The 12101-nt window shown below is 43.0% G+C and overlaps 1 protein-coding gene across 1 annotated transcript; it reads right to left on the reverse strand.

The window, feature by feature from the left end:
* Positions 1-837: 837 nt before the first annotated feature.
* LOC119318052 lies at positions 838-1743 on the reverse strand. Its single transcript, XM_037592558.1, has one exon. It carries the CDS (start codon positions 1515-1517, stop codon positions 1188-1190), a length of 330 nt encoding a protein of 109 aa, XP_037448455.1. The 5' UTR covers positions 1518-1743; the 3' UTR covers positions 838-1187.
* Positions 1744-12101: the final 10358 nt, after the last annotated feature.

Below are 12101 nucleotides of genomic sequence, written 5' to 3' on the forward strand. Positions count from 1 at the left end.
TGGGTTCAGTCTAAGTTTCCTAGATTGTCCTTGCTGTACTCTCTTTTCTATCTAATAAAGTTCGGCCAATGACCTTTTGAGAGCAACAGGCGGTAACACTGGCCCATTCGTGGTTGTTAACTGACGGGAGAGAAGAGAGGGAGAGAGACAGATTCATTCTCAATGACATATACGTGAGTATTGCCGCCTTGGACTGATGATATTGTCGAAAATAATGCCATACAAGGCCAAAACCGAGTTTGACCAGGAACACTGACATTATACAAAGCTACCTAGCATTGGCAGTTTAGAATAGAATCACACCGAATATTAGTTCAGGGATGAAAGATATACCTGGTAAACTGAAATACGGAAATCACATTTGTCTCAATAGAAAATGCATCGTAGATCAATAATCATCCACAATGTCCAAACTATTGTAGTACTGTATAGTATATTAAAGTTGCACATGGCGTGTACATGATTTGGATTAAAAAATGCAAGTTGTAAAACAAGTGGTATGTATTTAATATTTTAATATCATAAGGTTCTTTATCCCTTGATTATTTGTCACAAAATAAACTCTCCTGAACAGTTAAGGGTCTCTTTAATTCACATGATTCTTAGAACCCATGAATAGGAAAAAAATTAAGATTAGAGTGGCATGCCCTGTAGAATCCTACAGAACTAAAAGGACTACCCAAGGAGTACAAGAATTAGGATGAAGGAGTGTTCGATGGGATGATGGCATAGGAAAAGCAATGAAATTTAGGAAGAGGTTCGAGTGGTTGGATATTTTCCTCTCAAATATAGAATACAAATAAATCCTACGGAAATTCTGAAGGTGAATCAAACTAATAACACAAAAAGGTCTCTAAGGATTCAAATACTCCAAAAGTTCTGTAAAATTCCTTTGAATCAAAGGAACCACGAAACTGTTTGATGCATGATTTTGCCATTATTACATCCAAGTCTACGGTCTCAAGGACTTGCCATAGCTACTTAACTAGTACGTATTCCCTCTGTAAACTAATATAAAAGCATTTAAATTATTAAAGTAATGATCTAAATGTTTTTATATTAGTTTACGGAGGGAGTATTGAAAGGAGACAGCGTATAACATACACAGGAATGGACACGTTGCATATACTGGTGTGCTATGTTGTGCTTAATTACACTTACGATTTCCTCGGGGAAACCGATGAATATCAGTTGTAGTCTCCGCGTCGCCCTGGCGCGGTCGGCAGCTTCTGCTCCTGGACGATGAGTCGCGCCGGGAGCGGCCGGCCGGTGCCAGAGCCTCCGCAGCTGCGGCACCGCTTGCGGCCGGACCCAGAGCACGTCCCGCAGCCGACGTCGCCGTCGGACCAGCGGCTGCAGAGGCACTCCTCCCGGCCGGTGCCGCTGCACGTGGAGCAACGGGGCCGCGCGTCCCATCTGGACGACGCCGGCAGCCCGTCGCCCGTCCCCCGGCTCGCCAACGCCACGCCCGCCAGCATCCCGAGCCCCGCCGACGCGATCACGACGGGCGAAACCATCTCTGCCGAAAAACCAATCCAAGAACCTCCCGGAAACGGCGAAGCAGCTACAGGGGAGGGGAGGAGGAGCTGTACTTCTTGGCTTTGCTGGTGCTGGTAGGAGTTGGAAGAAGAAGAGGTTTCGATGGGTGTGTGTGGACGGGAGGTTGTGGCAATCTGTTGTTTCTGTGGACGGGGTGCGTCGATTTGTAGGATTTTTTCGGGGGATAGTTTCGCTTGGCAGTTTGGAGGGTAGTGGAGGCGGGGAAGGGAAGGCGTGCCCGCCTCGTTGCCTTTGCTTGCCTGCTTGGTCTGCATCCGTCGGCTACTCTTCTCTGCTTCGGCGTTTCGATTGCGGTTTCGTGTGCGCTGCAAGCTGCTTGGCCGCTTGCCGGTTCCCTTTTCCTCTTCCATGCTACGAGACGAATTCGAAGCTACGCACAGGATTTGCCCTCTGCAACTGTTTTACTATATCTAGATCATGTAAGTAGGAGAAGATTTGTAGACGATTCTCTAGATTACTTGCAAGATTTCATTTACTTAGGACATCTCTAACGGACTCGCCCCTTTCGCCCTATTTGGCCGGTCCGAAAATATCCCCTAATGGGCTGCTCTGGATAGTCCAGACTGTCCGATGTCCCAGTCCCGCCTCAAATTAAAGGAAGAAATAGGGTTTGAACTGTTGGCCATGTTGGATCGAACAGCTCGGTCCCATGTAGAAAACTTATAGGAACCCCTTTCCCGCCCGCACTACACCCCTCTTCATCTGCTCTTCGTTTCCACTAGAGGACCCTGACTCCTCCGCCGCGCCCACCTCGAACACCGCCCAGGTCTTGCCAGACTTCCCTCTCCACCTTGCCGCCAAGACACAATCGTCGAATCCGTACGCCGCCCTGATACCCTCCCACTATAGATAATGTCACCGCACACACCAAGTGTTCGGTGAAATGCCATACAACGATGGGATGCTACTACAACATCAATGGGCATGGCTACAACATGGTGGCACCACTTTCTTGATGATGTCAATTCTCTATGGGCGACGTTGTCAAGACCATCTTGTATCCAATAGGTAACAAAAATATCACTTTTCTCGAAAGCAAGAAACTCTTAGGAAGGATGTGAAGAGATCATTTGAAGTACTCGAGACATACTTTGCAATTGTTCACGAACTTGCTAAATAGGGGGGCCTCAAGACATTGCGGTAGGTGATGACATGATGTTTGATAATGTATAACATGATTGTGAAGGATGATGATGAGGGTGTTCGCAATCTTAATTTTGAATACAGGGGTGATCCTATCAACATCCCACAACAAGGCGTGACTCAGTTCATATTCATAATCCTCTGCCTATCTCGGACTAACATTGGACCATATGAGATCACATGTATGTAAATGTGATGAACCGCTCTCTTGTGGATCAACATGACATAGGAATGAATCACAACCATGTGTGTTGCTGCCTGAACGAGTAACTTCATCTACGTGTCCTAGTGAAATCAATATTGCGGTAAGTAACAACAAAACCAACCTTACACCTTACCTAACAACCTAGCATTGGAGCGTGGTTGTATGCTGCTGACTGCCATTGGAGATGACGATGACCCACCCATGTCGAAAACGAGGTGGAGGCAGAGACGAAGGGGGCGAGTAGCTCACGGAGGGTAAGGAGCATGACGTGGTGTTGGAGATCTAAGTAGCTGCCACTGCTACTACCGGTACCATAGATCTAAGCCACCACCGATGCCGGTGCCATGAACTGAGGATCAATTTGTCCTCTCGCTAGAGGTGGGCGAGACTATAGATTTCGCTTCAGTCTAGCTCCACAAAATGGCCAATTCGAGCATTCCTAGCGAGCCATGCTCTGGGGTGATTTAAGTTCCATTCACATGCGGCCCAATGACTAGTGTGAGCAATTAAGCACTTTTTTGCATTCGCTAGGCCTGTATTTGGGGTGGGGTATGTGCGCAGGCAACCAAACACGCCCTATCCCCTATGCCACTCCATCACATGGCTATGAAATAGTTTCATGGGACCAACTAGCAACTAGGCAGAAACCCATACACATGTTTTACAACAAATAAACAAAATAAGGGTCTCTCACTCCTTTTATTAATATACATAATTTTTTAGATAGAGACATTAGTATCTTAGTTATGCATGTTATCTTACTTCTCTCCGTAACACACCCTTGATTGGAAATGTGCGCGCATGTTTTAGTTATTAGTACAGTTGGTTTTACCGTCGGGCAAGAAAGGAACGCCGTGAAGAATCTGCCTACGGGCAAAGCACCCGGACCGGACGGGTTCACGGCGGAATTTCTGCGTGCATGCTGGACCACGATCAAGACCGACATCTGTAAAGCCTTTGACAAGCTCTACGCCATGAATGGCATGGGATTTCAGAAGCTCAATGAAGCATTGCTAGTTCTACTTCCCAAGAAACCGGCCGCGGCCGCGCTCTCTGACTACAGGCCGATCAGCCTGATTCACATCTTCGCCAAACATTTCGCCAAGGTCCTCTTCCTTTGTTTGGCGCCTAGGATAAGCCAGATCGTCTCCGCCAACCAGAGTGCATTCATCGCCGGCCGGATTGTGCACGACAACTTCCTCCTTGTCTAGCAAACAGCGCGCCTGCTTCACAACCTCAAGGCCCCGCGCATTCTTCTCAAGCTCGACATTGCGAAGGCATTCGACACCGTATCCTGGCCCTTCCTTCTTCAAGCTCTTCGCCACCTTGGCTTCGGGCATAGCTGGTGCGAATGGGTGTGCATCTTAGTCTCCACTGCATCCACGCGGGTTCTCATCAACGGCAATCTAGGCCCCCCGGTGGATCATGCCTGCGGGCTCCGCCAAGGCGACCCGATATCCCCGCTCCTCTTCGCGATCGTGATCGACACCCTGAACTCTCTCCTCCAGCATGCGGTCAGCGCGGGAATGCTACAACGTCTAACCAACCGCCATGCCGCTTCCAGCATCTCTCTGTACGCTGACGATGTGGTCATCTTCTGCCACCCGACCACCACGGAGCTCGCCACCATCCGCGAGCTGCTCCGGATCTTCGGCGAGGCCTCGGGTCTCCGCACGAACTTCCTAAAGTGCTCGGCCACACCCATATGGTGCGATGAGGAGGTGGCTTCGACCATCGACTCCACGCTCGCGTGCACAGTCACCAGCTTCCCCTTGGTATACCTGGGCCTGCCATTGTCCGTGCGCAAGACACCCTCCTCGTCCTTGCTGCCGCTCGTGGACAAGATCACGCGGAAGCTGGCCACCTGGAAAGCCGCGCTCCTGACCCGTGGCGAACGCCTTGCGCTCGTGCGCCACGTGCTCTCCACCATGCCCGTTGATACGTCTCCAACGTATCTATAATTTTTGATTGCTCCATGCTATATTATCTACTGTTTTGAACTATACTGGGCTTTATTTTTCATTTTTGTATTATTTTTGGGACTAACCTATTAACCGGAGGCCCAGGCCAGAATTGCTGTTTTTTGCCTATTTCAGTGTTTCGAAGAAACGGAATATCAAACGGAGTCCAAACGGAATAAAACCTTCGGTAACGTGATTTTCTCACCGAATGTGATCCAGGAGACTTGGACCCTACGCCAAGGCATCAGAGAGGCGGTCACGAGGGTGGGGGCGCCCCCCCCCCAGGGCGTGCCCCCTGCCTCGTGGGCACCTCGGAGCTCCACCGACGTACTCCTTCCTCCTATATATACCTACGTACCCCCAAACGAACAGATACGGAGCCAAAAATCTAATTCCACCGCCGCAACTTTCTGTATCCATGAGATCCCATCTTGGGGCCTGTTCCGGAGCTCCGCCGGAGAGGGCCGTCATCACGGAGGGCTTCTACATCATCATAGCCTCTCCGATGAAGTGTGAGTAGTTTACCTTAGACCTTCGGGTCCATAGTTAGTAGCTAGATGGCTTCTTCTCTCTTTTTGGATCTCAATACAAAGTTCTCCCCTCTCTTGTGGAGATCTATTCGATGTAATCTTCTTTTTGCGGTGTGTTTGTTGAGGCCGATGAATTGTGGGTTTATGATCAAGTCTATCTATGAATAATATTTGAATCTTCTCTGAATTCTTTTATGTATGATTGGTTATCTTTGCAAGTCTCTTTGAATTATCCGTTTGGTTTGGCCAACTAGATTGGTAGTTCTTGCCATGGGAGAAGTGCTTAGCTTTGGGTTCAATCTTGCGGTGTCCTTTCCCGGTGACAGAAGGGGCAGCAAGGCACGTATTGTATCGTTGCCATCGAGGATAACAAGATGGGGTTTATTTCATATTGCATGAATTTATCTCTCTACACCATGTCATCTTGCTTAAGGCATTACTCTCTTTTTAACTTAATACTCTAGATGCATGCTGGATAGCGGACGATGAGTGGAGTAATAGTAGTAGATGCGGAATCGTTTCGGTCTACTTGTCATGGACGTGATGCCTATATACATGATCATGCCTAGATATTCTCATAACTATGCTCAATTCTGTCAATTGCTCAACAGTAATTTGTTCACCCACCGTAGAATACTTATGCTCTTGAGAGAAGCCACTAGTGAAACCTATGGCCCCCGGGTCTATTCTCATCATATCAATCTCCATCACTTTAATCTTGCTTTGCTTTTTTACTTTGCCTTTACTTTTTACTTTGCATCTCTATATCAAAAATACCAAAAATATTATATCTATCAGATCTCACTCTCGTAAGTGATCGTGAAGGGATTGACAACCCCTAATCGCGTTGGTTGTGAGTAGCTATCGTTTTGTGCAGGTACGTGGGACTTGAGCGTGGTCTCCTACTGGATTGATACCTTGGTTCTCAAAAACTGAGGGAAATACTTACGCTACTCTACTGCATCATCCCTTCCTCTTCGGGGAAATCCAATGCAAGCTCTAGCAAGAAGGATTTCTGGCGCCGTTCCCGGGGAGGTTCGCGCAAGTCAAGATTTGACTCCCGACAACGAGCCATTTCTGGCGCCGCTGCCGGGGAGTCTACGCAAAAAGTCAACATACCAAGTACCCATCACAATCCCTATCTCCCGCATTACATTATTTGCCATTTGCCTCTCGTTTTCCTCTCCCCCACTTCACCATTGCCGTTTTATTCGCCCTCTCTCTCTCTATCCTCCCTCTCTATTTGCCTCTTTTGCCCGTTTGCTCTTGTCTGCTCGTGTGCTAGTTTGCTTGTTTGTCGCGATGGCTCAAGATAATACTAAATTATGTGACTTCACCAATACCAACTACAATGATTTTATAAGCATTCCAATTGCTCCTCTTACCGATGCTAAATCTTGTGAAATTAATACTGCTTTGTTGAATCTTGTTATGAAAGATCAATTCGCCGGCCTTCCTAGTGAAGATGCCGCTACTCATCTGAATAGCTTCATTGATTTATGTGATATGCAAAAGAAAAAAGATGTCGATAATGATGTCGTTAAATTGAAGCTATTTCCTTTTTCGCTTAGAGATCATGCTAAAGCTTGGTTTTCATCTTTGCCTAAAAATAGTATTGATTCTTGGAACAAGTGCAAAGATGCTTTTATCACGAAGTATTTCCCTCCCGCTAAGATCATCTCTCTTAGAAACGATATTATGAACTTTAAGCAACTTGATCATGAACATGTTGCACAAGCTTGGGAGAGAATGAAATTAATGATACGTAATTGCCCTACTCATGGTTTGAATTTGTGGATGATTATACAAAAAATTTATGCCGGATTGAATTTTGCTTCTAGAAATCTTTTAGATTCGGCCGCGGGTGGCACTTTTATGGAAATCACTTTAGGAGATGCTACTAAACTCCTAGATAATATTATGGTTAATTATTCTCAATGGCATACTAAAAGATCTTCTAATAAAAAAGTGCATGCGATGGAAGAAATCAATGTTTTGAGTGGAAAGATGGATGAACTTGTGAAATTATTTGCTACTAAGAGTATTTCTTCTGATCCTAATGATATGCCTTTGTCTACTTTGATTGAGAATAACAATGAATCTATGGATGTGAATTTTGTTGGTAGGAATAATTTTGGTAACAACGTTTATAGAGGGAATTTTAATCCTAGGCCATATCCTAGTAATCCTTCTAATAATTATGGGAATTCCTATAATAACTCTTATGGAAATTATAATAAGATTCCCTCTGAATTTGAGAATAGTGTTAAAGAGTTTATGAATTCACAAAAGAATTTTAATGCTTTGCTTGAAGAGAAATTGCTTAAAGTTGCTGATTTGGCTAGAAACGTTGATAGAATTTCTCTTGAGATTGATTCTTTAAAGATTAGATCTATTCCTCCTAAGCATGATATCAATGAGTCTCTCAAAGCCATGAGAATTTCCATTGATGAGTGCAAGGAAAGAACCGCTAGGATGCGTGCTTCCAAAGATGCCTTTATTAAAGCGTGTTCTTCCAATTCCTATGAAAATCAAGATGAATATCTAAAAGTTATTGATGTGTCCCCTATTAAATCTTTGTTTTGCAATATGAATCTTGATGAAACTGAATATGATCTTCCTTTACCTAGAAGGCGTTCTAAAAATCCGGAGTATTTAGATCTTTATGATGAAATTGATGAAAGTGGGATGGAAAGAAATAAAAATATAGATGTTGCTAAACCCACTATATTGGATTTCAAGGAATTTAATTATGAAAGTTTCTCTTTAATTGATTTCCTTGTTGCAATCCGTGCTAAATTCTCCACATGCTTATAGTCAGAAGAAAGCCTTCACCGAACATATTGTTGATGCATGGATGCAATCTTATGAAGAAAAACTTGAGTTGAAAGTTTCTATCCCTAGAAAACTCTATGATGAGTGGGAACCAACTATTAAAATTAAAATTAAAGATCATGAGTTTTATGCTTTGTGTGATTTGGGTGCTAGTGTCTCCACTATTCCCAAGACTTTATGTGATTTGCTAGATTTCCGCAATTTTGATGATTGCTCTCTAAACTTGCATCTTGCAGATTCTACTATTAAGAGACCTATGGGAAGGATTAATGATGTTATTATTGTTGCAATAGGAATTATGTGCCCGTAGATTTCATTATTCTTGATATAGATTGCAATCCTTCTTGCCCTATTATTCTTGGTAGACCTTTCCTTAGAACGGTTGGTGCGATTATTGATATGAAGGAAGGGAATATTAGATTTCAATTTCCATTAAAAAAGGGCATGGAACACTTTCCAATAAAGAAAATAAAATTTCCATATGAAACTATCATGAGAGCCACTTATGGATTGCCCACCAAAGATGGCAATACCTAGCTCTATCCTCGATTTTATGCCTAGCTAGGGGCGTTAAACGATAGCGCTTGTTGGGAGGCAACCCAATTTTATTTTTATTCCTTGCTTTTTTCTCCTGTTTAGTAATAAATAATTTATTTATCCTCTGTTTTGGTTGTGTTTTTTGTGTTTAATTAGTGTTTGTGCCAAGTAGAACCGTTGGGAAGACTTGGGGAAAGTCTTGTTGAACTTGTTGTAAAAAAACAGAAACTTTAGTGCTCACGAGAGCTGCTGCCATTTTTATTTTAAGAGTGATATTTAGTTAATTATTTTTGCAGATGATTAATATATAAATTCCTCACGTCCAGAAATTTATTTAAGAATTTTTGGGGTTCCAGATCTTGCGCTAACTACAGATTACTACAGACTGTTCTGTTTTTGACAGATTCTGTTTTTCGTGTGTTGTTTGCTTATTTTGATGAATCTATGGTTAGTAAAATAGTTTATAATCCATAGAGAAGTTAGAATACAGTAGGTTTAACACCAATATAAATAAAGAATGAGTTCATTACAGTACCTTGAAGTGGTCTTTTGTTTTTTTTCGCTAACGGAGCTCACGAGTTTTCTACTTTAAGTTTTGTGTTGTGAAGTTTTCAAGTTTTGGGTGAATTCTTGTGATGGATTATGGAACAAGGAGTGGCAAGAGCCTATCCCCAAGATAATACAAGGACACCAAAAAGTCTAAGCTTGGTGATGCCCCGGAAGGCATCCCCTCTTTCGTCCACTTCCATTGGTAATTTACTTGGAGCTATATTTTTATTCACCAACATGATATGTGTTTTCGCTTGGAGCGTCTTGTATTATTTGTGTCTTTGTGTTTTAGTGTGCCACAATCATCCTTGATGTACACACCTTTTGAGAGAGCCATACATGAATTAGAATTTGATAGAATACTCTATGTGCTTCACTTATATCTTTTGAGCTATGTAGTTTTGCTCTATGTGCTTCACTTATATCTTTTGAGCATTATAATTTTGCTCTAGGTGCTTCACTTATATCTTTTGAGCGCTATGTAATTTTTCTCTATGTGCTTCACTTAGATCTTTTAGAGCACGGTGGTGGATTTGTTTTAAAGAAACTATTGATCTCTCATGCTTCACTTAAATTATTTTGAGAGTCTTAATAGCATGGTAATTTGCTTAATAATAATATGCTTGGTATTCAAGATTTGTGAAACTTTCTTTTGAGTGTGTTGAATACTAAGAAAAGATTGAAACATGATAATTGTTTTGAGATATGGAGGTGATAATATTAAAGTCATGCTAGTTGAGTAGTTGTGAATTTAAAGAATACTTGTGTTAAAGTTTGTGATTCCCGTAGCATGCACGTATGGTGAACCGTTATGTGATGAAGTCGGAGCATGATTTATTTATTGATTGTCTTCCTTGTGAGTGGCGGTCGGGGACGAGCCATGGTCTTTTCCTACCAATCTACCCCCCTAGGAGCATGCGCGTAATACTTTGCTTTGATAACTTCTAGATTTTTGCAATAAGTATATGAGTTATTTATGACTAATGTTGAGTCCATGGATTATACGCACTCTCACCCTTCCACCTTTGCTAGCCTCTCTAATACCGCGCACTTTTCGCCGGTATCATACACCTACCATATACCTTCCTCAAAACAGCCACCATACCTACCTATTATGGCATTTTCATAGCCATTCCGAGATATATTGCCATGCAACTTTCCACCGTTCCGTTTATTATGACACACTCCATCATTGTCATATTGCATATCCCGGTACACCGCCGGAGGCATTCATATAGAGTCATATTTTGTTCTAAGTATCGAGTTGTAATTGTTGAGTTGTAAGAAAAATAAAAGTGTGATGATCATCATTATTAGAGAATTGTCCCAGTGAGGAAAGAATGATGGAGACTATGATTCCCCCACAAGTCGGGATGAGACTCCGGACGAAAAAAAAGAGGCCAAAGAAGCCCAAATAAAAAGAGGCCATAAAAAAAGGGAGAAAAGGCCCAAATAAAAAAATGAGAGAAAAAGCGAGAAGGGACAATGTTACTATCCTTTTACCACACTTGTGCTTCAAAGTAGCACCATGATCTTCATAGTAGAGAGTCTCTCATGTTATCACTTTCATAAACTAGTGGGAATCTTTCATTATAGAACTTGGCTTATATATTCCAATGATGGGCTTCCTCAAATTGCCCTAGGTCTTCATGAGCAAGCAAGTTGGATGCACACCCACTTAGTTTCTTTTGATGAGCTTTCATATACTTATAGCTCTAGTGCATCCGTTGCATGGCAATCCCTACTCACTCACATTGATATCTATTGATGGGCATCTCCATAGCTCGTTGATACGCCTAGTTGATGTGAGACTATCTTCTCCTTTTTGTGTTCTCCACAAACACCATTCTATTCCACCTATAGTGCTATATCCATGGCTCACGCTCATGTATTGCGTGAAGATTGAAAAAGTTTTGAAAAAGTTAGAGTATGAAACAATTGCTTGGCTTGTCATCGGGGTTGTGCATGATTTAAATACTTTGTGTGGTGAAGATAGAGCATAGCCAGACTATATGATTTTGTAGGGATAACTTTCTTTGGCCATGTTATTTTAAGAAGACATAATTGCTTTGTTAGTATGCTTGAAGTATTATTATTTTTTATGTCAATATAAACTTTTGTCTTGAATCTTTCGAATCTGAATATTCATATCACAATTAAGAAGATTTGCATTGAAATTATGCCAAGTAGCACTCCGCATCAAAAATTCTCTTTTTATCATTTACCTACTCGAGGACGAGCAGGAATTAAGCTTGGGGATGCCTGATACGTCTCCAACGTATCTATAATTTTTGATTGTTCCATGCTATATTATCTACTATTTTGGACTATATTGGGCCTTATTTTCCACTTTTATATTATTTTTGGGACTAACCTATTAACCGGAGGCCCAGCCCAGAATTGCTGTTTTTTTTTGCCTATTTCAGTGTTTCGAAGAAACGGAATATCAAACAGAGTCCAAACGGAATAGAACCTTCGGGAACGTGATTTTCTCACCGAACGTGATCCAAGAGACTTGGACCCTACGCCAAGGCATCAAAGAGGCGGTCATGAGGGTGGGGGCGCCCCCCCCCTAGGGCGCGCCCCTGCCTCGTGGGCCCCTCGAAGCTCCACCGACGTACTCCTTCCTCCTATATATACCTACGTACCCCCAAACGAATAGATACGGAGCCAAAAACCTAATTCCACCGCCGCAACTTTCTGTATCCATGAGATCCCATCTTGGGGCCTGTTTCGGAGCTCCGCCGGAGAGGGCAGTCATCACGGAGGGATTCTACATCA

Source organism: Triticum dicoccoides, chromosome 6A, assembly GCF_002162155.2.
Source record: "Triticum dicoccoides isolate Atlit2015 ecotype Zavitan chromosome 6A, WEW_v2.0, whole genome shotgun sequence".
Taxonomy (NCBI): domain Eukaryota; kingdom Viridiplantae; phylum Streptophyta; class Magnoliopsida; order Poales; family Poaceae; genus Triticum; species Triticum dicoccoides.

Bases quoted from the DNA above. Each gene is read 5' to 3' on its own strand.
- LOC119318052 (XM_037592558.1), bottom strand. From the start codon at position 1,517: ATGGTTTCGCCCGTCGTGATCGCGTCGGCGGGGCTCGGGATGCTGGCG.